The sequence below is a fragment of the Heloderma suspectum genome, chromosome 2 (genome assembly GCF_057233095.1).
Source record: "Heloderma suspectum isolate Gila_16-S chromosome 2, 16-S_ref, whole genome shotgun sequence".
Taxonomy (NCBI): domain Eukaryota; kingdom Metazoa; phylum Chordata; class Lepidosauria; order Squamata; family Helodermatidae; genus Heloderma; species Heloderma suspectum.
In genome coordinates this window covers 336698098-336723721 of record NC_139459.1, presented here as the reverse complement: position 1 = coordinate 336723721, position 25624 = coordinate 336698098, and the positions used below count along the sequence as shown (strand labels likewise).

General features: G+C 44.4%; 1 protein-coding gene across 2 annotated transcripts; it reads left to right on the top strand.

The window, feature by feature from the left end:
• The first annotated feature begins 838 nt into the window (after positions 1–838).
• On the top strand, positions 839–25239 carry SLC25A20 (solute carrier family 25 member 20). 2 transcript variants are annotated; one of them, XR_014788586.1, is made up of 10 exons: positions 839–1068; positions 5874–5966; positions 9872–9999; positions 14628–14718; positions 16312–16429; positions 16752–16824; positions 18881–18990; positions 20975–21099; positions 22886–23678; positions 23843–24510. XR_014788586.1 is itself a non-coding variant. In XM_084840639.1 (9 exons), exons 1-9 carry the CDS (start codon positions 952–954, stop codon positions 22946–22948), a joined length of 918 nt encoding a protein of 305 aa, XP_084696765.1. In that variant the 5' UTR covers positions 839–951; the 3' UTR covers positions 22949–25239. The 2 variants fall into 2 exon arrangements, 1 of the variants encoding a protein (XP_084696765.1); XM_084840639.1 differs by having other exon boundaries at positions 22886–25239.
• The last annotated feature ends 385 nt before the right edge of the window (positions 25240–25624 follow it).

Here is a 25624-nt window from a genome sequence, read left to right as displayed (position 1 = left end):
AAGTATATCTGAGTTATTTCTGGAATGAGGAATTGTTAGGGCAGGGATTGGTAGTAGGTACAGAAGCAAAAACTAAACTAAAAGTAGTCCGGTGTTGTTATTACCATATTTTAGGTTGGTGGAGAGAGCGTGTCTTCCTTATGATGGTATGCTAGCGCTATCTCCATACTGCAAGGGATGCAGGGAGAAGCTGAGGCTGTGGCTTATAATGATCCTGACTCCACCGCCAATATCCCCATATCGTAGACTGTGGTGGGCGAGTGCCAAGATTGAGAGGATGTGTTGTGACAACACCGTACCGTGGTTCAGTGTTACTATCGCCACATTTAAAGTTGTGGGTTATGGGACCGAAGCTGACTTAGGTCACGTCTGAAGGGCAGTCCCATGTTGTTCCAATTTTGCGGCGTGTCCTTGTGCTGGGGGATAGTGGTGGTCGAGAGACGCTTGGAGCTGAGGCAGAGTGACTTGTGTCGATCCTACACCGGCCACTTGCGTGCAAAGCTGTGTGCTTTTACTGCTGTAATGCCGTAACCTTAACCCCATACATTAACGACTATGGAACTCAATGGGTTTTACTTCCCAGTAAGCATGTTTCTGCTGCCGCCGCAAGCCTATATGCATACTTGTACAGAAAAAAGTCCTTCTAAACTCTACGGCACTTACTTCTGCGTAAACACGCTTCGAGCTGAACTTTAACCAAGGCACTAGCAACCCGTAGGGGCATGCTGTCGCTACTCTAACTTTTGCTATCTCTATAGTCAGTCCTTGCGGCTGGCGACGGACGAAGGCGCAGTTGTGGCCCCTCTAGGCATCTCGGCGGGCCCTCTCTCTGTACTCCGAGTCCAAACGGGTTGGGGAGGGAAAAGGAGGGTAAAGGTCGCTCGGAGCGGCTCAGCGGGAGGCGGACAGGGTGGGACAGGGCCGGCGGTCGATCTCGCCTCCGGAGCAGCCATGGCGGAGCAGCCGAAGCCCTCTCAGCCGCCCGTCAGCCCCCTGAAGAACTTCTTCGCGGGTGGCTTCGGGGGGGTCTGTTTGGTCTTCGTGGGGCACCCGTTGGACACCATCAAGGTGAGGGGGGGATTGGGGACTACAAGCCCCGATGTGCACCGCGCGGGTCTGGCGGGAGAGACGTAGGAAGAGAGAAGGTCAGTGAACTACCACCCCCGGCATGCACCGGGCGGAGAGCCCCCGCAGAATGAATGGCTTTTCTCGAGGGGCTTTGAATGGCGCGGGCTCCGAGGAGCTTCGGCTCCCGTCGGGCATCTACGGAGAAGGACTTGGAACCAGCTTAAATGCGTCAAGAGAATGAATGGGGACACAAGAACTTCAGGCTTTTGGATCTCTGTTCTTCGTGGTGCCCTATGTTGGTATAGTGCAGTGCCAGAGAGGGCTAGGTAACCTCGGGCCCTCCAGATGTTTTGGACTACAACTCCCATTATCCTCAGCCAGCATAGTCGAAAACATCTGGAGGACACCAGGTTGGGGAAGGCTAATGTCCTCAGTATAATGCTGTTGCTTCCAGGCTTCCCTTCTGGCAGTGCAGCCTATAAATGCAGCATGAGGTGCTGTTGCTGAAGCTGATGTTTCCTAAAGTTAATTTAGGCTGCAATCTTAAACACACTTACCAGGGAATAAACCTCATTGAGTATATTGACCTGGTCCCCAAGTCACATGCATAACCCTGCCCAGGCTGCTCCATCACTCCAAAGGAACCCTGGCTTACTGTGACATGTGAACCCTCCCAATGGGATAAATGTGTGTTGGATTGAACTGTTAAAGTGTTAGAAAGTGAGAGGATATCGCCAGTGTTGTAATTCATACTGGGAAATGTGAGTGAGGCTGTACCCCATAAGGTGAAGGGACATGTGAAGATTTCACCAGGAGTGCAGGCATAATTGCACACATGTACAGCTGGTAATTCAGGTATACCTCTGTAAACAACATTGCTTGGTTTTGCATGCTGCTTAGGGCAGGTTGCAACAGTGAGAAAACTTGAGTCATAAAATAATTAAACTTGCAACTGGTAAATACCACTGATAAGAACTGTGCCCCATATTCACAGATCAAATTCTCAGCTCCCTTGTTTAAGCATCACCACCGTGAACTAGCAACAACAAGAAAGTAAAGGAGATGCCTGAGCTTCAGTTTTAGTGAACGTATTCCAAAATTTCACGGTAGCCACAGAGAGTGCCTGTCGTTGGGCCTGCATCATCTGGCATTAATGCATAAGATGAAACATTTTAGGCAGGATGTGGTACTTAGGACACAAAGCAGCCTCCATGGAGTTTTAGGTCCAGAGTCCTTCTTCATAAAGAGTGTTGTGGTGAATAAAGGGGTCCCAGTTAATCAGTGTGTTTTGTGGGGCTTGTTATTTTTTTGCAGTTTGCTTTTGTTGATTTTCTAATTTCTTTTTCTTTGGGCCCAAAGCCTCCTGGCTCGAAATTATATAGGACCGGTTTGCACAACATGACAGCCCGCAGTGGGTTATTTAACCCACAGGGAGGCTGCGGTGCATGCAGTTGCCATTTTGCATATCTAACTCCCACTTGGGGGTTGTGTTGTGCGAACCCGGCTTGCGAGGGTTAAGCAAGTCTCTCATAACCCTAGAACAGACTATGGGTTATGCTAGGGTTGCTTAACCATCGCATAACCCAGGCTTGCATGACACGACAACTCCTGAGCCGGAGTTGGATATGCAAAGTGATGTCTGCGAGCACTGCAGGTCATCATGGGTTAAATAATTCCATGTCGTGCAAACCAAGTCATCGTTTCCCTTCCATATCGATGCTTTTAGAGACCTTTTGTGGCTTATTGGAGCACCATGGTAGCATTGCTGTTGAGATACCCTTAAAATACCCACCCAACCATTTTTGCATGGCTCAACAGAGCATTGCATTGGAGGTTTCTAACTATGTAGTTTGAGTGCATAGGCCATCTGGTGAAATTGCTTTGCGACACAGGAACTTTGTCCTTGCTTTTCTACATTACTTTCCAAACAGAAGGAGAACAGGATAAACCTGTTGTCTGAAATGTGTGAGCTGTGACCAAGGAGAAGCATCAGTTGGAGTGAAGAGAGACTAAGCAAAAAAAATTTCTGGCAATCTTTTGGCAGGTGTGTGAATTCTGCAGAATAATTTGGTATTTGGTACAGAGTTCAGCATCCTAAGAATTTCAGCTCTCTTTTTAAAAAAGCAAGATCCTAGTCCTTAAGGCTGTGAATATATATTTTTAAAGTATGCAGGTAATGCTTGATGGGGTCAAAGAAGCTCAGGGGGATGAGGAATACCGTAAAGGTTTGTGTTGAATGAAGACTGGGAAGTTCCAGGTCCAAGTCCTCATTCAGCTATGAAGTTCACTAGGTGATGACTAATCAGTTTCCCCCAGCCCAACCCACAGCATATCATTGAAGATAAAATGGGATGAACCATGTATGCAGCCTTGAGCTCCCTAGAGCTAGACAGGGTACAGATGCAAGAAATGAATGTCATTAATGATTAGGATTTTCAGGGTGTGTCTTCCTTAGCTTCTTTTCTTTCCCGAAGTTCCAAAGAAGCAGAACAACCTGTGCAAACCTAACATATATGTGCAAATTTGTTTTTAATTTGCAAAGTCAGTTTTTCTTAGCCCCAAATTTGACCTAACTTAGCAGATTTTTAGAATTTATTTTTATTTGCAGAGTTATGCTGCCTTGCCTTCTACCATTGGTGACCAATTTGTAATGTTCTGTTCCCACTTCATAGATTTGTGATCTGTGTGAAAACACTTTAATCCTGTTTTCAAATGCTGCCAGTTACATCTTTTGTCTTAATTTGATGAGCTGGAAATTCTTGCTTCCTGGAAGATCAAGAACAATGATCTTTACCCTTATATGATCCCTCCTGTTAATCATTAGGCTGAGAGATTATCGCATTCTATTCTCAAAGGGCAGATAAAAGGAATTTGGAGGACTTGTCTTTTGCATGTTGGTTTGATCACATATATAACAACTAATTGTTGTTTAGAAGAATGGACACAAGAGCTCCCACAAACTGAACCGTTATGTATTTCCCATAACCAAGGCAAAATCAATAGTATCAGTACTGCTGGAGAATACTGATCAACTGAGAGATCATAAAAACGTAAGAAGAGCCATGCTGGATCAGACCAAGGGTCCATCTATTATAGCATTTTGTTCACAGAGTGGCCAACCAGCTGTCGATTGGAAACCCACGAGGAGGACACAAGTGCATCAGCACCCTCCTGCCCATGTTCCCCAGCAACTGGTGTACATAGGCGTACTGCCTCTGATACTGGAGGCAACATATTAGCCATCAGGACTAGTAGCCACTGATAGCTTCTCCTTCAGGAATTTGACTAATCCCCTTTTAAAGCCATCCAAGTTGGTAGCCATCACTACATCTTGTGGTAGCAAATTCCACAGTTTAACTATGCGCTGTGTGAAGAAGTACTTCCTTTTATATGTCCTGAATCTCCCACGAATCAGCTTCATGGGATGACCCCGGGTTCTAGTATTATGAGAGAAGGAAAAAAATATCTCCCTATCCACATTCTCCACACTATGCATAACTTCGTAGACCTCTGTCATGTCTCCCCTCACCCTTTTTCCAAGCTAAACAATCCCAGCTGTTGTAACTTTCCCTCATAGGGGAGTTGCTCCAGCCCCTTGATCCTTTTTTTTGCCCTCTTCTTCACTTTTTCCAGCTCTACAATATCTTTTTTTTACCAGAACGGTACACAGTATTCTAAGTGTGATCAATAACAACAGGTGAACTTACCAGTCATTACCTCACCAGATGGATTTCAGAGGTGCATTTTCTCAATTAGACTTTCTCTTTTGTGTTCACAATCAACTGACCAGTCAAATGTTGTCAAAAATGGTCACATGCTTTAATGAATAACTTTCTTAGAGGGATTACAAAGATTAGAGAGAATTATGCTAATTCCTAAAGCCCAGAGAAGGCAGCCGTGCATGAATGTTGAAAGCTTTTGAGACAATCACCTTGGGGATCTTCAACACCAATCCTGGACCACCTCCATCAGCTCAGGCAAGGAGATTGCTGGGCTACGGGATGGCTGGTAAACCAATGGAATTCCTAATCTCTCCTGATAATCCAGCACCAGGTACAAACACTAAAAGCCGGCATCCAACTTGGCAGGAAGCCGAGTGAGAGAAATGGTAGACTAATAGACCATTGCAAGCCCTCCCTAGCCATTGAGCCTGTGTTGGTGCTGAACTGAGTACCCAGGTGAGCATAGCTGCGAGAGATCAACTCCTCCCAGCTCATCCATCTAGGTCTCAGTAATACAGGCCAGGTTGCCCCCTCCAAAATTAAATCTACCTGGATCCTTATTCTCCCAGCTATTGCCAGGTCTGAGTTTTGGGAGATACTGCCCATAGGGACCATCCTAGCCTTGATGGCAGGGGTTGTTTGCTTGTTTTTTTTGCTTGTTTGTTATCTCTCTGCAGGTCTTCTCCAGGGTTATTGTTAACCTGAATGCCTGTCAGTAACAATTGCCTCTAGGCCAGGGGTGAGCAGATGGTAGATCTCCAGATGTATTGGACATCGACCCCCAGAAGCCCCTTCCAGCATGGCCAGTGGTCAGGAATGCTGGGAGTTGGTCCAAAAGTTTTGGAGATCTACCATCTGCCCACCCATGCTCTAGGCACTCAAGCAGGTGAAGTATCCTTCCATCACCCCCATTTTCCTTGCAAGAGGAAAAAAGGCGGGATATAAATGCAATAATTAAATAAATAAATAAATAAAAAATTATGTAGCAATCTGTTTTCCCAAATAAGAAGTGGGATCAGAGAGGAAAATATGTGTGTGGGGCATGAGGTAATTAGAACTGTTTTCTCTCAATTTGTTTTGCAGGTTAGGCTACAGACACAACCAAAACCTTTGCCGGGACAGCTTCCACTCTACTCTGGGACCTTTGACTGTTTCAGAAAGACTCTTATGAAAGAGGTATTATGTCAGCTCAGTTGTAATATCTGTCAGAGATGTCACTTTCTCATGTATCTTCTTGGAATGAAATTGTGTGGGAATGATATCTCCCTTGAGACTGAGATGTTGTTGGGTTATCAGTTTGAATGGTTGAAGCTGAAAACCTTTTTGAGAAGAGATCTATCTAGCTATAAAAGTAAAGGTAATTGTCCAATTCTTAGGCACATGTCATTGCAAAGATGAGACATCTTACATTTGGGGGCTGTTCACACATCGTGATAAATCATGGTTTATCGAGAAATGCACAAGCTGTAGAGAACCACGAATTCAAGCACTCACCTCATCCCTGCTGATCCTCCTGCATGTCTGGGAGGGAGACTTGAGAAGCTCTTCTGCTTTTGGTGAATCACAGCTTCCTGTTTTGTCTGAACCATTAACTGTAAATTTTAAAAAGCCAGATTCATAATCCATGGTTTGAAGTTGGTTTATTTTGAACCTGATTATAGTTAGTGTTAAACCTCAGTCCCTAGTTCGGATGAGATGGGAAGCTCTGGCTTACTAAAAACAAAACTAAAAGTTTCTGAAGGCATCCTGGCCATGTCAAAGAAGTGTGTGAACCTGAGGTTTGCCGTGGGTCGTGCACGTCGTGGTAAACCATAGTTTATTGTGATATGTGAATGTGACCATTATGTTGAACATATTATAATCTGTGTACAGTGTACACATGATTGTAGGTCTGTATGCATGTGATGTGTATACAGTTGTTCTTGTAGGGGTTTCTGGATGATATACAGTATCCTTTTGCCCACTGAAGAGGATTCCTTCACCAGGAAAAATATGTGCTAGAATACTGTAACCCTTAGACTCCTGCTGCATTAGTCAAGGTTCCTGATGAACCAACATCTGTGCATTTCAGTTGTTGGCTCTCTCATAGGCGTTAACTGCTTATCAGCCTTTAGGCTTTGTATACTTGAACCTATTCCATGTAAGATACTCATGACTACATTTTTTAATAAAATGTATATATGATTTTGTTTTATGTATTGGAGTTCAGTAGTTGAATTGTATCAGTCGTGTGCTCTTTAGCACTTTTTGGCTGTCCTACTAGAGGTGGGGAAGCTTTTCCCATCCCCCTGGGCTGTATTCCAGCTGGGGAAATCTGTCGGGGACTGCATGGGGGTGAGGTGGTGGTGGGCAGGGCTGGAGCCACCCCTTTTCTAACTTCATGGTCTGATATTCAAGGCAATTTCAAGGGATCTTGTCATAACACTTTGGCTTGGGTGGGGGGCACCATTTCCTGCTCTGCCTGAGGCAGCAAAGTGCCTTGGGCCAGCCCTGCTCATAAGAGGTGAAACATACCCTTTTTCAAATGTTAAACTTGATGCCTTGGTTTATAATTCTTGTAACACATTTTGTGGAAATATATCAAGATTTTTAAAAACAAATTAAGGCTACAATCCTATGCAATCTTGCCTGAGAGTAAAACCCACCAAGCATAGTGGGACTTATTGCTGAGTAAGCATGGATAGGATTGCGTTGCATGGCTGGGATTCCTGAGATCCTACCATGCATCCACGGGTGTCATGCAGTAGTGTGTGGGTGGGTGTGCCTTATGTTATATATACCTTAAAGCAGGGGTGCACAGCTTCTTTCAGCCTGAAGGCCAAATTTCATTTTGGAGAAGCTCTCTGGGGCTGCATTCCACTGGTGGGTGGGGCCAGTGGCAAAAGGGGCAGGGCTAAAATACCCCAAATAGCAGCCAATGTAGCTTCAAGCTCTGACTGCCAGTAACTAAGCCTTAGGAGAGGCATTTCCACCTTTAGAATGGGGAAACAAACTGCACCAAAGCCAGGAAAGCACCAAAGAACCAATGTTTACGGCAATGGGGGTAGGGCCTGGGAAAGGGGTGTGTCCTTCTAGGGAGCCCTGGAAGGCTGGGCTGGAAACCCAGGAGGGTCAGATTTGGCCCCTAAGCCTGAAGATTTGCACTCCTGCCTTACAGAAACAGCAGACATGCACCTCTGTGTTCTTGGATGTCTTTTCATCCCAGCTTTTAAGCAAAATTAAATAGGGTTGATTTTCAGCAAGAAATACAGCTCACCTTGAAAATTCATTGCCGGGTTAGTTCTTGTAGGGCTAAGTATGTATTTCCTCAGAATGCTGATTCTTTTAATTATGTATGTAAGCAAGTCCTTCAATCCAGAATTGAATGTCTTTTGAATCAAGGGTCAGTCAGCGCAAGGCAGCGTGTTGTATAGAGTTTTGCTGCAAAGCCAATGATTGCAGTACAAAACAGAGTCGTTTTAATTTGGATAAATTAGAGTTTGGAGGCTGGAGAAAGTATCTGTTTCCATTAAGCAAGGTCATATGTGTATGTGGAGTGCTCTGTAGAGTATAGGCTGTTAATTATATGGTGTGTGTGTGCTTTAAAAAATATTTAGCAGACAGATCAAATGATGACTGCCTTAGAATACTCACAGCCTGACCATTTATGGATGGTCTGCACTCAAAATTAGAACTCCTACTATCTACAAACTTCATGTTCTGTCAGGGACCCGGCTTGATCGTCTTTACAGTGGCCATGTTCAGATGATCTGAACCCAGCACGTGGTGCAGCAGAGAGGCTTCTCACCCACCCCACAACCCATACTGCAACCTATGGGTTGTGGCGTGGGTAAGAGGCTACCCCCGCTGCGCCCCGTGCAGCATTGCAGGTAATTATGCAAATCACGCGACCAGCATGCGTGGGTGTGGGGGAAGAAGCCACGATGGGTGGGTTTTTCGTGTGAACCCAGTCATTAAGTGTTAGTTCACGTGGACTAGCAGCATCAGCATGTGAGGAAGACATGCGCTGTGCCACTTTATCTCTTGATCCTGTGGACCATTGGGTCGTTACAGTCAGTGGCTCATCACATGGGACTATTAACATTGTTACTGCTGCTAGCCTTTGGGCTTGAATACCATGTGATAATGCAAGATATAACTGTGCAGGTGGTTTATAAACTCCCCCGCATTGTTTTAACAGTGTTGCAGTCAGTGTCATCCTTTTAAATCTTCTTAATGTTGACTGTAATAGTTTCTGGTAAAATTTCCACATCAGAGATGTACCTTAACAAGACTACGCACCCAGTATTACATTACTTTGATCTGTGACATAGCTTCCACGTGAAATAGTGCATTTCTCTGCCTTTTTATTGGCTGCTAGGTCATATCCCTATTTCCAGTTAAATTAAAGGGGACTGTCACCAGCACCATTATGGAGCAGAATAAGGGCATTATTGTATACAGTGGTGCCCAAACTATAGCTAAAGGATAATTATAAATATTATTCAATATTATTTCTATTGATGAGTTTTAAATTGTGCTTTTCATGTGTGGGGTTTTAACCTATTTGTTCTATGTTTTAATTATAATTTCTTATTTTATCTGTATTTTATCATTGTTAGCCACCTTGAGCAGTGTTTTTAGTGGACATAAACTTAAACAAATAAATCAAGTACAGCAGAGCGGAGGAATCCAGAGGCACCTTCTGAAGATTGCCAGGGCTGCCCAGAAACGTAGTGTGTGCACAAGCCCATAACTCAGCCTTCCCCAGCCCAGTGCCCTCCAGGTGTGTTGGACTGAAACCCCCAGGGTTCCCAGCCATTGTCCATGCCAGCTGGGAATTTTGAGAGTTGCAGTCCAATGCATCTGGAGGAGACCCGGTTGGGGAAGGCTGCCATAACTGGCTTGAGCCTTTCTTTCTCTGATTTGTGTTCAGAATGTATGGTTTCAGACAAAGGCAATCTCTCTCCTTCCCAGAACAATCTGTCAGTTGCTGGGACTACCTTGGACAGCATTTGCTTCTGTACCTGTTGGTAGAATTGCCTCCCCTGTGAACTGATACAGAAAAACCAACTAATCTGCTGACTTGCTGTGTCTTGCAGGGAGCCCGTGGCTTGTATAAAGGGATGGCGGCTCCAATTGTTGGAGTGACCCCCATGTTTGCCGTTTGCTTCTTTGGATTTGGCTTGGGCAAGAAACTCCAGCAGAGAACTCCTGATGACATCCTGACGTGAGTGATGGAGCTGTTCAGACCGTTTCAGAATGTGTTCTTGAGGCTTTCCTGCCTGCTGTGATTTTTTTTTTCAATTACACATTCTGGCACTGCAGCCAAGAGCTGTGTTATTTTCCTCCCATATATATATACATACACACACACACACACGCACGCACGCGCAAATAAATCTAGCAAGTTTCAAAGCTCCTGGAAACATGGGACTGATTACACTGGCTATAAACAGACACTGTGTGGGCTGTTATTGCGCAGTTTCTCCTCCCAGGCAAAACGTATGTCTATTTAGGAAGGAGTATGTTTTAGATGAGTGGTGTATGTTACATAATGGGAGGTTCGTAACACTTTCTCTTAATAGTGAGCCTGAATACATATACCACATTTATATGCCAAGACAACTATTCCAGAGAGCCCACACAGTGATGTACATAACTTGTCCTTCCTACTATGTACCCATCTGTCCAGTACACCCTCAGTTCCCCAAATAGCTAAGGACATCCAGATAGGGATGGCAGAGAATTCCACCACGGATCTCGGTGAGGCCGAATGCCAGTACATTCAGCCCCCCGAAATCTGTGGCGGAACGGCCTGCCCCCCCCGCCCCCCCGCGGATCCCCCCTGGGACGAGACTCACCTGGGGCGGATCTTCCGGGCAGCAGCGGCTCCGGCGGCGGCTTCGGTGGCAGCGGCTGGTCTTCCGACCGGCTGCCGCCGCCGCCATTTGCAATCCTGTCGGGGTTTTGTTTTTTTTTACAAGACATGATAGGCTATGTAAAGACTTACGTAGCCTATCACGTCTGGCTTAAAAAAAAAAAAAATACATGTACGCAAATGGCAGCGGCTACGGCCGCCGCCATTTGCATTCCTTATTTTTGGCCGTCTTAGTCTACGTAAATATTTACGTAGACTAAGACAGCCAAAAATAAGGAAAGCATTTGCGTACGCGCATTTTTGTTTTGTTTTTTTTAAGCCAGACGTGATAGGCTACGTAAGTCTTTACGTAGCCTATCACGGCTGACTACAGGGACGCAAATGGCGGCTATGGCCGCCGCCATTTGCGTCCCTGCTAGCCAGCGGCCGGATGCCCAGCTGCTGGCGGAGCCAGCCAGGGAGGATTCCGGGGGAAGCACCTCCCCCCCCCCAGCGGAAGCCGGCAGAGCCAGATAAGGGGAGTTTCGTACATCCCTACATCCAGATCATGGTTGCCAGATTTCATTTTTTGGTCTACTAAGGCTGTTCAGTTTTGTGCACGCTTACTTGATGAAAATGAGACATACTGCATAGGATAGGGCCACGTGGTTCCAGTCATATTCCTAGTTAATTGGAAGGAAGTCTGCTGAAATGAATGGGGCTTGCTTCTTTGTAAATAGAGCGATATGGGCCAGGCTGTAAATGGGAGTGCTGTTTATACAGGGCTGTGCTGGAGACGGATGGCAGGTTTGAGTAGCTGCAGTTTGGTCAACAGGGCTTCTACTGCAATAGTGGCTAGTGAACCATAGACATCCTAGCATTTCCCATCCTATTTTGAAACTCTTCTGCAGAGGTGGGCAACACATGGTCAGCAGGCCACATGCGGCCCCACTGCAGAATTTGCTCCAGCAGCAGAAGCAAAAAACCCAAACCCAAATTGGCAGTTTGCCACTGAGTTTCAGTGGTGGCAAAAAAGGGCCTATTTAGCCACTGCTGCACCACCAAATTTCAGTGGCAAGCCGCTGAAATTTAGTGGCAAACTGCCGATTTATTCCATTCTCCTGCTGCTGCACCACCTAATTTCAGCAGTAGATTTGGCGGTGCGACACCAGGGGGCAGGACTGCAGCTCCCAGTGGGTTCCAGAGGGGCAACATTGGCTCCCAAACATCCAGAAGTTGCCCAGCCCTGCTTTACTGTGATACAACTTGTTCTTTGATGTACTTAAAGATGTATTTAAGACCTGCATGTATTGCACTATTTTTTTTTTTTGTGATCATGTACTCCTCAGCAGGTTCAAGGAACAGAATATTTTCAGGAGTATGTTCAAGAATGGCGCCTTGTCTTTGATTGCAAGACCCAACTTTTAGCTGCTAGTGTTGTCCAGTCCTTACCTTCCTTTGGCAGCATCTTGCAGATATGCATGGATGTGCTACAGCGTTCTTGTTTGAGGGATAGGGTGATGCTGAATTCTATACCCAATCTAAATTTTGCATGGAATCTGGGAATACATTTCTGTAATCATGCCATTCTTGTTGGAAAAAATTACAAATTCTGCTAAACACAAATAATTGTGTTCCATATAAAGCATATACATTGTTCTGCACAAAGCTGCTCATAAAATCCTTGCATCCACCTTTCTAGTTGTAGTTCCTTTACCAGAGGAGTCCTCTGCTAGTTGCATTTGCTTGGATGAGTCTCAGTTCTTGAGACAGACTCCTTGAAGTGGTCTGGCTAACAACGTTTATGGAACCCTTGCCTGTTTTGGCTGGTTTGGGCCAGCTGCAGGAGGCTGGCTGGGACAGTCCAGGGAGTGGTAAATGCCTCTCTTTGGCAGATAGTCATCTTGAGCACCATTTTTGGCCAAAAGGTGGGATATAAGTTAAATAAATAAATGGTTTTTCCTTTCCTGTTGAAGGAGGCAGTGCTAAAGCTGTTTTAGAAAGAAAAGCCATCACTGAATGCCCTGGACCTGAATAATTACTGGCCAGTATCAAATTTACCATTTGGGGGCAAGGTGAATGCTGGGTATGGTGGCTGTACAGGGGCTTTTGGATGAAATGTATTGGTAAAGATGTAGATAACCTGGCTTCAGGCCTGGTTCTGGGATGGAAATTGCCTTTTCTGCCCTGGGGAATGTGTGGCTGTTCTTTTCCTGGATCTCTTAGCTGGTTTTGATACTATTGACTATGATCTCCTTGTGGTTCTTATTTCTCAAATGTGGTGTTTGGGAGCTGAGGGTTGTATCCAAAACTAGCCCTGCTTGGAGTAGACCCATTGAAATAAATAGGACTGTAATCATATCAGTGGGTCTGCTCTAAGTAGGTTTAACATTGGATAGAGCCCTGATGTTCCATTCCGTGGAATCTGTCCTGTGGAGGTGCCACAAGGTTTCATCTTTTCTCCTTTTCCCTTTCACTTGAAATCACTGGGAAGAAGTGTCCAGAGATGTCCCCAGCATTCTGATGACACTCTTTCCGTTTTCATCTGAACTAAGTTTCATCGGAACGAATCATCTTTCCTTTTTTCATTGGAACTGCCTTCTCGGTCATGGCCCCCTCATTATGGAAAGGTTGGAAGGTCTGCTTAGTTTTCGCTTTTAGGAAGTTGGTCAAGACCATTTTTCCCCAGTGAGGTGTTTGGGGAAATATGAATTTTATTCCAGATTTGTGGTGATTTATTGGAATCTACTGCCACTATGGATTTGTAATTGTAGCTTATGCTGTCTCTGTATTTTTAATTGGATTTTATTGTTTTTAATTGTTGTTAGCTGCCCAGAGGCTCTTTTTGAAGCACCTGGTGGGATATAAATTGGAAAAAAATGAAATGATGAAATTATAATTTAACTGCATTGTTAAAAAAATTTCAGAATGTTGGTTTTCTTGGCACATAATCAGCATTTTTAACATTGAAAATGAATAGCTCTGATAATATATTTATTTTTGTGGATGATGTTTTTTGTTCTTTTGTTTTGGAAAAGGAAGTGTCTTGGAAAGAAAAAGATCTTGGGGTTGTGAATAGCTTGATGAAATTGTCAACCCAGTGTGTGGGTCTTGTGAAAAAGTCAAATTCCATGTTGGGCATAATTAGAAAAGGAATGGACAATAAAACTGGCAATATCATACTGTCCTTATACAAATCTATGGTGCAACCACACTCTGAATGCAGTGTACAGTTCTGCTCACCACACCCAACTCCCTTAAGAAGAAAGATTATAATGCATGGGACTGTTTAGCTTAGAAAAATGGTGAGCAAAGGGAGACGTGATAGAGGTGTACAGAATTATGTATGGTGTGGAGAAAGTGAATAGGGAGAAGCTTTTACTAGAACCTGGGGTCATCCTTTGAAGCTGATTGGTGGTAGATTCAGGGCAGATACAAGGAAGGACTTCTTCACACAGTGCGTGGTTAAGCTATGGAATCTGCTGCCGCTAGTGATGACCACCAATTTCATAGAATCATAGAATAGTAGGGTTGGAAGGGGCCTACAAGGCCATCGAGTCCAACCACCTGCTCAATGCAGGAATCCAAGCAATTTAATCCTAAATTAAAGCCAATTTAGGTGGCTTTAAATGGGGATGAGACAAATTCATGGAGGAGAAGGCTATCAATCACTACTAGTCCTGATGACTATATGCTACTTTCAGCATCAGAGGCAGTATACCTCTGAATACCAGTTGCTGGGGAACATAAGCAGGAGTTTGTTATTGCATTCCTTTCCTACTGGTGGCCTTCCCACAGGCAGCTGATTGGCTACTGTGTGAACAGAATGCTGGACTAGATAGGACTTTGGCCTGATCCAGCATGGCTCTTCTTATGTTCTTAAAGAATCATTCCTAAGCTGTGGTTGATCTAGTAAGGCGGACTGGCAAAGTTCATTTCTTACGTGGTGTTTAGAAAAAAGAATATCCCATCATGAATGTCCTATCATCCCTGTGCAGATATCCCCAACTCTTTGCAGCAGGCATGTTATCTGGGGTATTCACCACTGCAATCATGGCTCCGGGAGAGAGGATCAAGTGCCTTCTGCAGGTAAGAGAGGCCAAAGGAATCCATCCATCCTCCTTATCAGAAAGCTTATTTGACGATTGTACCTTTATATTTCCTTGGTCTCCAAATTCACTGTGTATATGTCCTCCTTCAGCCAGAGGTCAGCATAACACTGCACCCCTGTTGATCCAGTTTTCTAAACGTTTGAGATGTCTCCTGGTCAACGTGGATAGGTGTATATGTATTTGTGGGTAAGAGTGTATGTGTGTCACATATAGGAGAGGAGGATGCTCAGATTGTCAGGCAACAATGCCCCCTCCTCCTAACCATCAGCATCCCATTCTCACTAGCAATGTTTTCTTTTGATACTGTGTTCATATGATGGCTGGATATGGGGTGCATTGGCAACTGGAGGAGCAGGAGAGGAGAGACAAGTTAGTGGCCTAACCACCTGGCCAGAGGCTTGGGGATCCTGCTGTACCTTTCTAGTGTCTTGAAGTTAGTTAGATCCATGTTCTCCCAAAAGAGCTGAAGGTCCAGTGAGATATATGCGTGGCACCGTGTGAATATTGTGTGTATACTGGCATCCCAGTTGACACTGACCCGTAATTCTCTTCTTGGTTCTCGTACTTCAACTTTGGCATGTTGCCTTTCTTAAAGCAGTGCCTTCCCTCTGCTTCCGCGGAGCATGGTCAGGGCTTTGGCAACCGTATTACAGCCTCCTTGCAGCTCTGAGATTACCCCAGCACTACAGTTCCTTGCAATGAAAGTCTGTGGGTCCCAGCAGAACCATGGAAGTCATGGCCCTCAGTGCACGCCGGCTCCTTTCTGGATGCTAAGAAGCACATAACACTCTCTCTATAACATCCCTTCACAGCTCCGCAAGGCCCAATCCAGTAGACAAGAACAGTCTCTTCTGTTCCTCCTCTTTCTCTAAGAATGCCTCCCCAACTGGCCACACTGGTTGGGCATGATGGGAGTTCCAGTCCAACACAACTGGAGGGCGCCAGGCTGGGGAAGGCTGTACTAAGATCTTTTCCTCTTGGTCAGAGAGGAAAAGAGGAAGTTTGCTCCAGGCACCTGGGAAGAGGTAGACTCCAGAAATCATCTCTCGACCTGTCACAGGCCTTGGGTCTCACTACCTCATCAAAAGACCACTGCCCACGCCCAGTAAAACCCTGATTATTCTGCCTTCAGTTGTCTGAATATCTTGATTACCCTGATTCATTGCTTGTTCACCACAGAAATAGCATACCTGTTTATTTCCAAGTAGCCCTCCATCTTGAATGTCCCTCAAGGCTAAGTCACTAAAGGAGATTTTGTAACTTTTACTAGGGCTTCTTGGAATAGGTAAGGATATTAGAAGCCTGCTGATAGAAGCTAAAGAGCTGGAGTGGTTGGAGGGCGGCAGTAGGGAGAGCAGCTGGCGGTTTGTTTGATCCCATTTCCACCATTTTGGTGTATAATCTTCAGTGGGATGGGACCCTCAATGGGTCCCATGTTACAGGTTGCTTCTGAGGAAAGATTTAGGTTCCTGGAGCCACCCTTCAGCAGTTTCGATTTAGGAAGAACTGAGCCATTTAAGAATTTGCATACGTTATCATTGATAAGAAAATCATTCTTTCAATCACTTAGATCCAGGCAGCTTCTGGTGAGATTAAATACGGGGGGCCCTTGGACTGCGCCAAACAGATATATCGTGAGGCTGGCATTCGAGGCGTGTACAAAGGAACGGTGCTCACCCTCATGAGAGGTAATTGCTGGGAAAGTGTTCTTAAAGCATCTGTGTAAAAAGAAAAAGAAAAAAAGGCTGGCACAGAATTCTGTCTTTTGATTTTTATAATCACAGAGGATGCTCTCTTTCTGGCTTGTTTTCTCCACCCAATTAAGGAGTCGAGGCCACCTTATTCTAATTTCAAGGCCTAGTGCAGTCTTTTGTGCCATTTGCACAATTCTGCCAGTGGTGAACTGGAATAATTTGCCTCCCCTCCCTGCAGAATATTGGGTTTTAACGTTGCAGCAGTCCCCGGCTGTGTCTCCAATGTCTCTGAGTTTGCCTCTGTTTATCTAAGCAGATGTTCCAGCGAGTGGGATGTACTTCATGACCTATGAATGGCTGAAAAATATCTTGACACCTCAAGGGCAGAGGTAAGTAGAACACTTGAATTTCCCACAAATGCATCTAAGAAATTCTTCCTACCGCGAAGTGAAAACTTCATAGCAAAAATAGTATGTGATTGTCAAAAAATAATATTAGCAGTAGTATGCAAACAACAATATTATTTGGCATGTATATAATGCAGCCTTCCCCAACCTGCTGACCTCCAGATGTGTTGGATTGCAACTCATATTCCCAGCCATAATGAGAATGATAGGAGTTGTAGTCTAGCACATCTGGATGCGCAAATCAGCAAAACTTGAGCTTGCCAAAGTTCTCTGAATCCCATCTTGAAGTTTGTTCCAACTCAAGTCTGTATCAGATTGCAAGGTTTTTTTTCTTTTTGCATGAAAATCCATGCATATTTTAATGCATGTTTTTCCAAATGTACAGATCAATTGTACACATCTTTGAAATGTATGCATCCTTCTCCCATTCATTAAAGCGTATTTGTGCACATTTTTCAAAAGTACGTATTTTTTCACATTGCAAGTCTGGAAATGTATGGATTTTGATTGCAGATTGTGTCTGAGTCCGTGTTCGGTCTGGAAAGTGCGAACTGGTTAAATCCTGATCACAAATGAACTGAAATGAATTTCTCATACATCCCTAAACTAGGGCACACCATGTTGGGGAAGGCTGATATATTGCATTTCAAATGATCAAAGAACTTCACACATTCTATCACAGTAATCTTTGTAACAACCCTGTAAAGCAGCCCAAGTGGAGACATGAACATATGCACCATGGGATTGTGGCACAAGGACAGAATATGTGGATCCACAAATAGTAAATATAGTAGGTGTGTGGTTTTGCCTAGTTCCAAGTGTTAGCAGGAAATGTTTTCCCTTTTCAAGAAGTACAGCTGGTAGTCTGTCAGCATAGGTTCCTGCTGTATCTAGATCAGTTTCCATATTCGTCAGCATCGACACTGCATGTCAGCTGTACTTCTAAATTAAGTTTAATTTACCAGTGCCGCCAGTGGTGGGTTTTGTACTGGGATCACTGCAAAGGCGTAATGGCTGTTGTTAACACAACCCACTGTGAAATAGAACTGACCAACAGTAGTGAAAGGAGATACACAACATCTTTGTTTTGGGTTTTGCCTGATGGCAAGAATATGCGCGACTGTGATTTACTAGATCCTTGTTCTCACCTGCTTGGTGTTGCGTCCATGAGTCTGATGCATTTGTGACTGATCAGCAAGGATTGCACCCTTCACTGCTTGTTGCCCATGTAAGGACAAAGCTGCTGTCATGGGATGTAACTTCTGTTCCACTTGTAAGTCATCCATATTAGGTACGAACTGAATACCGTGGAAGCTGAATTCTGGTAAGAACCTTGGCTTTTGTAAAAGAAAAGTTGGACAATCTGCAGTGCAGGGTCTGCTTGAATACTGAAGCACCAATGGAGCTTTGGACAGAGCTTCTAGTAATCAAGATAATTTCTGGCACCTCCATAGTTCCCCGTGTCTCCTCCTCTCATTCCTTCCTCCCAACTCCTTTTCTTGCTCACTCCATCTCCTAGGTTCCTATAAAAAAAATCCATATGAAGAAATCCAACCTTGTAATAAACATAAACGTTGTCATTTTTCATGACAACATAGAATGTAGAATGTGGATTTCCTTGGTACAGAGTACAGATTGCTGGGGGTTGGGAGGTACACGGTTTAGTGCCTTCTTATTGCTTTTCTGGTCCCAAGAAGTTTTGATCTTTATAAATGGTATTGAAAACCACAGAATGTCTTGTTAACCTGAAAGGCTAACACATTTATTATGGTATATGTGGACCAGGGTCCACTTCATCAGATGTGTAAAGTGTTACCCTCGGAATGCATGCAGAGAGAGAGAAAAAATTGTGAACAGCTGGGTCAAATGGCAATGAAGTGCAGTAAGTCATCTGTGATGATTCAATTAAAACTTAAAATGTATGCCAAAGAAGCAGAATGACCATTCACAACAGCAGCAATTGACAACAGATGCAACTGAATAATGGTTCTCTCCCTCTCTCTTCTTCTCACTTTTTCTTTTCCAATGTTTTCTGCAGTGTCAGTGACCTCAGTGTTCCCAGGATTCTCTTTGCAGGTGGCATGGCAGGGATTTTCAACTGGGCTGTTGGTATCCCTCCGGATGTGCTGAAATCCCGCTTCCAGACAGGTAAGTCAGCTGGAGCTCTGATAAAGATTATGCCAGGCAGGAGTCATCCTGCAGGGGTGGGCTCTTGGGGGAAGGTTTTTCAGTTCCCATATGCAACCCATTCCAAGGACTTCATCCTTTCCTATCAGACTTGTTCTCACCGAGTGGTTATCTGAAAACAAGGCAGGAGAACTGGATCAAAAAGACAATGGCTCATTAAGGGCAGGCATCTTCTGTGACTCATTGCTAATTTACCTCAGTGTAATTAGAGAAAACATGGAGGTGTGGCTAACAGTATCCATGGTGTGCCATTTCACACCCCCCCCCCCCCCCCGGTTGCACTGTAGTCCCATCATAGTCTCAAGAGAAGAGCACAAAGTTGAGGATTAGCTTTTTTCAAGCTCCATTTGCTCCCAGTCTTCCTTCGAGTTCCTCTGAGCATCATTCCTGGGCAACAGCCCATGGCTGTCTCTGGTTTAATCTGGCGCTCGATGAGACATCTGCATCTTTCTTTGCTGTGTGTCGGCTGTTCTTTCCCATTGTGGCCATTGGGTTGCTAGTGCAGAACAAATTCTCATTGTCTTTCTCCTTCTAATTGCTAGTTTTGCAGTGGTGACTCTGGCCATCATGGAAATTGGAGTTGAAGTGGGGTACAATCCCATTTTTTGGCCTTCAGTGAAGCATTTTTTAAAGCAAACGTGGAGCCCACTGGGGAAGGGGGCGTAAGGCTTGTAAATAGCTACTACTCTGGTCAGCTGCAGTGAATATAATTGCCTTCAGGCAAAGAATTTGGAAGCTTTTGTAAATTGAAAGGGAAGTTGGATCTTTCAGGCCATCACTATGCCTCCAGTGACTCTCATACATATGTGTGACTGGGCTGGCAAGTGAAAAAATAGAATGGGCTAGAACATTTTTGGACTTATTTGTGAAGCTGGTTCAGCACCACCATTGCAGCCATGCCTTACAATCTTGTCAAGCCTTTATCATCCCTCTTGCTTACCTGCACTCGTTTTGAGCACTGGGTCTGGCAAACTGCTAGATGGGTGGGCAAGTGGCTAATTGCAAGGCTGTTGTTTCCAGGGATCTTCATTCAAGGAACAGCTCCCTTTCCTCTCCTTAAGTGCCTCATCCAGTGAAAGCTTTCCTGAACTACCTTAGCCTCTCCTTCCTTCCTTCCTTCCTTCCTCCCTCCCTCCCTCCCTCCCTCTCTCTCTCTCTCTCTCTCTCACACACACACGTTTCTATTTGTTTGTCAGCCTTTATTCTCTTTCTATCTCTCTCATCTGTGTAATTTAGACTGTAAGCCTGTCTTGTAAATAAACCAACAAAAATTACAAGACTGTGAGGCTAGTAGCATGTGTTTCCATGCTGGCCATGGTGGAAAAGGCAGCAGCCTACATGGAAACCCAGGCTTCTAGTATTATAGCAGACTACTGTAAAAAAAAGAAAAGGAAAAAAAGTGTTCTACCAAGCTGACAGACAGAGGAAAGAGGGAGCAATCTGTCCCCCCTCTGCATTTCCATGCTGGTCATGGAGGAGGGACTTCCCTCATGGTTAGCACCGCCTGCATGGAATTCCTGGTCACCTATGGTGACCAGGTAAGTTGTTAAATCCAGCTTGTGTCATGCTGCTGTAAGTATTCTGGGCAAGGGCTGTCCCTTGTTTCAAGATCTATACAATACTTATCATGATGCTGGCACTGCAAAAATGTGAAATATTACTGCCCATAGTAATAGTTCTTACTGAGGAACATTAGAGCACTGTGATGAGGTGTTGGAATTCTTTTAATTTCATTTTTATTTGTAAACTGCTTTGTGATTTATTATGAAGAGCTGCATATAAATTCAATAAATAGGGAGAGGGATTGCGGGGGGAGGGGGCAGGATGGGCAGTGGAGAGTGGGAGGAGGCATACAAGGCAGCCTTCCTTGTCCAGGGCCTCCTAGTGGCTGAGGCTCATGAAGATGGCTAAGCCATAATCAACCTGTTTTTGCCTATTTCAACAGCTCCTCCAGGAAAGTATCCCAATGGGTTCAGAGATGTTTTGCGAGAACTTATTCGAGAAGAGGGAGTGATGTCTCTATACAAGGGATTCACCGCTGTGATGATCAGGGCCTTTCCCGCCAATGCAGTAAGTGGCTTTTAGTTGGGCTCTGAGAGCTAAAATATTGGGACATGTGGAGCTTTGCAACACTGCTCCTTCTACAAAAGGGCAGCTCCCTTCAGCTTCCTGCAACAAAGCAAGTCCTTCCATTGCCAACCTTAACAGATCAGCCTGCACAATCCAGACCAGAGTGTACCACAAGAATCACAATGTATTTATTTAGGCATAGTTACAGCCCATTTTTCAGCTCGTAACAAGAGCCAGAAGCAGGTAACAATCACTAAAACACGCCATTACAATTCATGGAAGCCATATGATACAGAGAAAGGGATGTTAGAGTTTATCCCAGCCTCGAAGGCATGGTCAGATTTTGGTCAATCCAATGTAAACTTTTCCACTAGTTAGGTGATAGGAAAGGTATGTAAATTGCAAAGTAGCTATTTTAGCAAGCACTGCCAGTAGATGTTGCCAATAAACTCTGGTAACGCAAGCAAGCCAAGCCATATGATTCAGAGGTTTGGTTACCAGCCAGTCTTCCAAGCCCTCAAATGTGGCTGTCAGACCCTAAGCAAGAGCAAAATTCAGCTCTTTCCAAGGGAAATTTGATTGGAGTGGAAGTCTATATGTCACAACAATCTGACCTGTGGCAGTCTTTGCTCCAGAGGAGGGGCGGGGGGGAGTCACCTGATTCCATCTTGTTAATTGCTGAACTACTCCCTCAGTTGTTCTTAGTCCTGAAGAGAACGTTTACAGCAGAACTGAGTGACTCCTTTTGCTTCCTGGTCTGTACCGGTATTTTATTTCTGTGGCTCATTCTCCTTTCCCATCATAAAATCTGAGTTCCAGTCCTGTCCACCGAAGAAATACAGGGACATTCCATCATGATAACACTTGCTTGGGGGAAAAATCATATAAATTACTTGTAAGAGATACTGACTTGCTCAAGGCAATGATGTGTTCCAGAAAGATTGAAATCAGATTTTTTTTCTTGAAATGTTTTCTGGGGAAATGTCTCATAACTAAATCAATTGGCATCTCATTTGACTGATATGAGTTTACACTACTAAGGAACTATGCCACAACTTTACCTTGAGATATAAATATCTCAAAGGTTTTTTCCAATAGTCAAAAATATTTGAACCGAAGTATTTGATTAGGAGGGAAAGGGCGCTTAATGTGGTTTAAATATTACATTCAAACAAATTCAAAACTTTACTTAGAAATTATTGGAACACTTGTCAATATTTTAAGGAATGACATTTCAACTACACTTCTTTAAATTTTAAGAAAAAAATGAGGTCACCCAAACCAGTTATATTAAACTTAGTATGTCCAAATAGCAGTGCATTTTATATTGACTGAGTTGGATCTACAGGGTCTGTTTCGTGAATGGAAAGGCTCCTGCTATGTGTGGAAGGGATTGACATCCAGGAGAGGTTCCCGCTAGAGCTAGGAGGAAGGTTATTTTCACTGATTCCTGCAGCCCCCACCACCACCTCCCACACTGTTCCAGAGGGTCCCCCAACCAGGCAGAGAAGCATTTCAGGAGCTGCAGGGAGAAGAAGGAATTGGCAAAGATGGCCTCCCTACCTGTTCCTCCACTGTGAGCATCCCATGAGCAACATTCCACTCGCAGGAACTCTGGATTCAAGCCACAATATCTGCATGCATGCTTCCTAGGGATACCTTAAACAGTTAATTACAACTTTGAAAGTTCCCCTGTTGAGTAGTATTTTTCCTTGAAAAGATATAGCAGCAGAACTTCTTTCCAAAAGGTAAGAACCACACCTCACTTGTCTGTGTTTTCTTCTAGGCCTGTTTCCTTGGCTTTGAAGTTGCCATGAAGTTCCTTAACTGGCTTATACCAAGTCTGTGAGGACCAGTAGAGAGTGTTGCTGAGAGAAACTTGGGACAAGAGGAAGACTGCAACTGCATCAGGAGTGAAAGTGAATTATGAACTGAACTAAGCTATAGAAATGACTAGCTTTCTAATAACCCTTTTTTGCCTTACTCGCGCCTTCTGGGTGGAACCATGTTGCCATTTGGGATCTTGAGCCACGTCTCTTCCTGTCAAGAGTTCAAGAGGAGCTCAAAACTCACACCTTTGCCTTCTAAACCCAAAATTGCCAGAGTGGTAATGCTGCTACTAGAAAACCGTCTTGCTATTAACAGACATCAAGTTTTTATTTTTTTTCCTTCTTATTTACCTCTTTTGGGAATAAAGGAGGAAGCTGTTAATTCCCTGTGGGTTGTTTTTTTGTTTTTTTTTTTAGTAAAGAAGTGCATTGCTGGTGATTGTACCAAAAACCTTTTGAGGGAGAAATGGGGAAGGGTGGGCGTGGAACTAGCCACTATGCACTTAAGTCTCAGGATAGAATTTAACACAACATTGCATGCGTGGATGTAAGAAAGTCATTTTGCTTTGGCTTACAGATATCGGGGACAGTCTGCCCAGCTTCCTGTGCAAGCGCTGTTGAAATGAATGGGACTTGTACTGAGAGCATTTGTGCTCATCTGCAAGTCCCATTCATTTCAATGGCACCTGAATGGAACAAAAGCATGGCAGGTACCCATTTGTTGCCTTGAGGTGTCTGACCCCACAGTCAGTAGCGTGTCAGTGCTGCCCTGAACTAGTTCATGTAAACCAGGGATGGGGAACATGTGGCCCACCAGATGTTGTTGGACTGCAGCTCCCATCGGCACTAGTTAGCATAGCCAATGGTGAGGGGTGCTGGGAGTTGCAGTCCAACAATTTCTGCAGGGCCACAAGTTCCCCAGCCCTGATGTAAATTGAAAGTTTGGCAACTGGAGAAAACAGAACTAGAATGAAGAGAGCCTTTGAGCTTCCCAGTGCGGGTGATTGATTAAGAAATTATTGATGAGTTATCTTGTATGATGAAAACCTCAACCAGATGAAATGCAAAGGTAACAGGGCAATTCACAGATTCCTTTGCAGGTCCCAGCTTGTTTGGCTGACAAGGGCAATTAGCGCAGACCTGGGAAAAAAACACCCCACTTTTCTGTACAGTCCTATTCCAGATGGTGCTTTCTTGGCTACTGGTAAGTCCTTGGGCAACAGCTTCACAAGTGCCATTCAACCTCGTGGTTATATTTGGGTGCCAAATTATGAATTTTTGTACACGTGGTACCTATGCCTGTATAATGATGTTTTTAAAGGAAGGTGTTTTAAACAACAACAACAAAACAAAACTCCTTCCTTCTAAAGTTGAAGGACACTGGAATAGGGTAACTCCAAAGTGATTCTGTTTTCACTGCAGCCCTGCTGCTGGAGGACTTCGTTACACAGAATTGTATTTTTTTAAGCTGAAGCACAACCCGCACATGACTACCGATCTGTGAGGTTCTCTAAAGCGTTCCAGTGTGGTGAAATTAATACTGTTGCTCAGGACCCAGTAAAGTTTGCTGATTCTCATCTGGAATGTGTCTTGATGTTCTTGTTGTTTTGGAATAACTACGCTGGCAACAGAAATGTGTCCCTCTTTCATAGAGATCAGATAGACGTGTTTTAAAAATAATCTCTGCCATCATGAGGGCCAGGGCCTTTGTCCTAAACTGGGGAGGGGAGGGGGAAGCTGAGATTCTTTGAGACATAAATCTTAGAAGTGGGACCTGAAACAAAATGTTGCCATACACAGTGCTTCTGTCTTTTTCCTCCTCTTTTTTTGTACTTCTGCAAACCTTAGGGTTCCCCCAAGTCTACTGATGCCACCTCCTTGTGCATGGTCATTGTCATTTTGTCTGCGTAATGGCCAACACTCTGGGAATGGAGACTGCCATCAGTATACATGGTAACAGATTCTCTAGGGAAACCCAGAGAGCCGGTGGCCTTCTCTCAGCATATCATTTTGTACTTCTTGCTGTCTGTGAGAGAATCTATTGTTAAAATACATATTGAGCTTTAATTCCCTTGAGAATGAGAGCCTCCTTTAGGGCAGTCCAGGTCCTGCTTTAAGCCCATTCAAGTTTACTAGCTGGCTGGCGGTCCTTCTGCTCATTTTTCTCTGTCTCCTGTATATTCAAAGCATTCTGATGTTAAATGAGCTCCCTGGAATGTTCTCGCTCTCCTCTCTGGTAAATTAAGAGAATTAAGACTGCAATGACTGTCTATGAACTTGTGAAATACTAATTGCTGGCTTTGAAAATCTCATACATAGTTTCATGATTGCAGCCTCATCTCTTGTAAAACAATAAGTTACAGCATGGTGCCCAAGATTAGCAGATTAAGAGGAGAGTTCATGATGCCTTGCCTTCCCCTGCAGTATATCACATCATTCAGTGCTTAGATCACCTAGATAAACATTGGTCATTTAGCTCCCTGCCCGCCCCAGCACTGCAGGTGGGGGCGATGCTGTTTGGGGGCAGGTTCCTCAACGCATTTGCAAAACTCAGTCCCTCTTCAGGGCTGCTAGCCCTTGAATCTACTTTGCTAATGCCTGGTTGCATCAGGCCAAAGGTCCATCTAGTACAGGATCCTGCTAACCTGGTCCAGCTTCAAGTTTGAGGGGCCCCCTCTGGTGAACCCTTCCTCTGT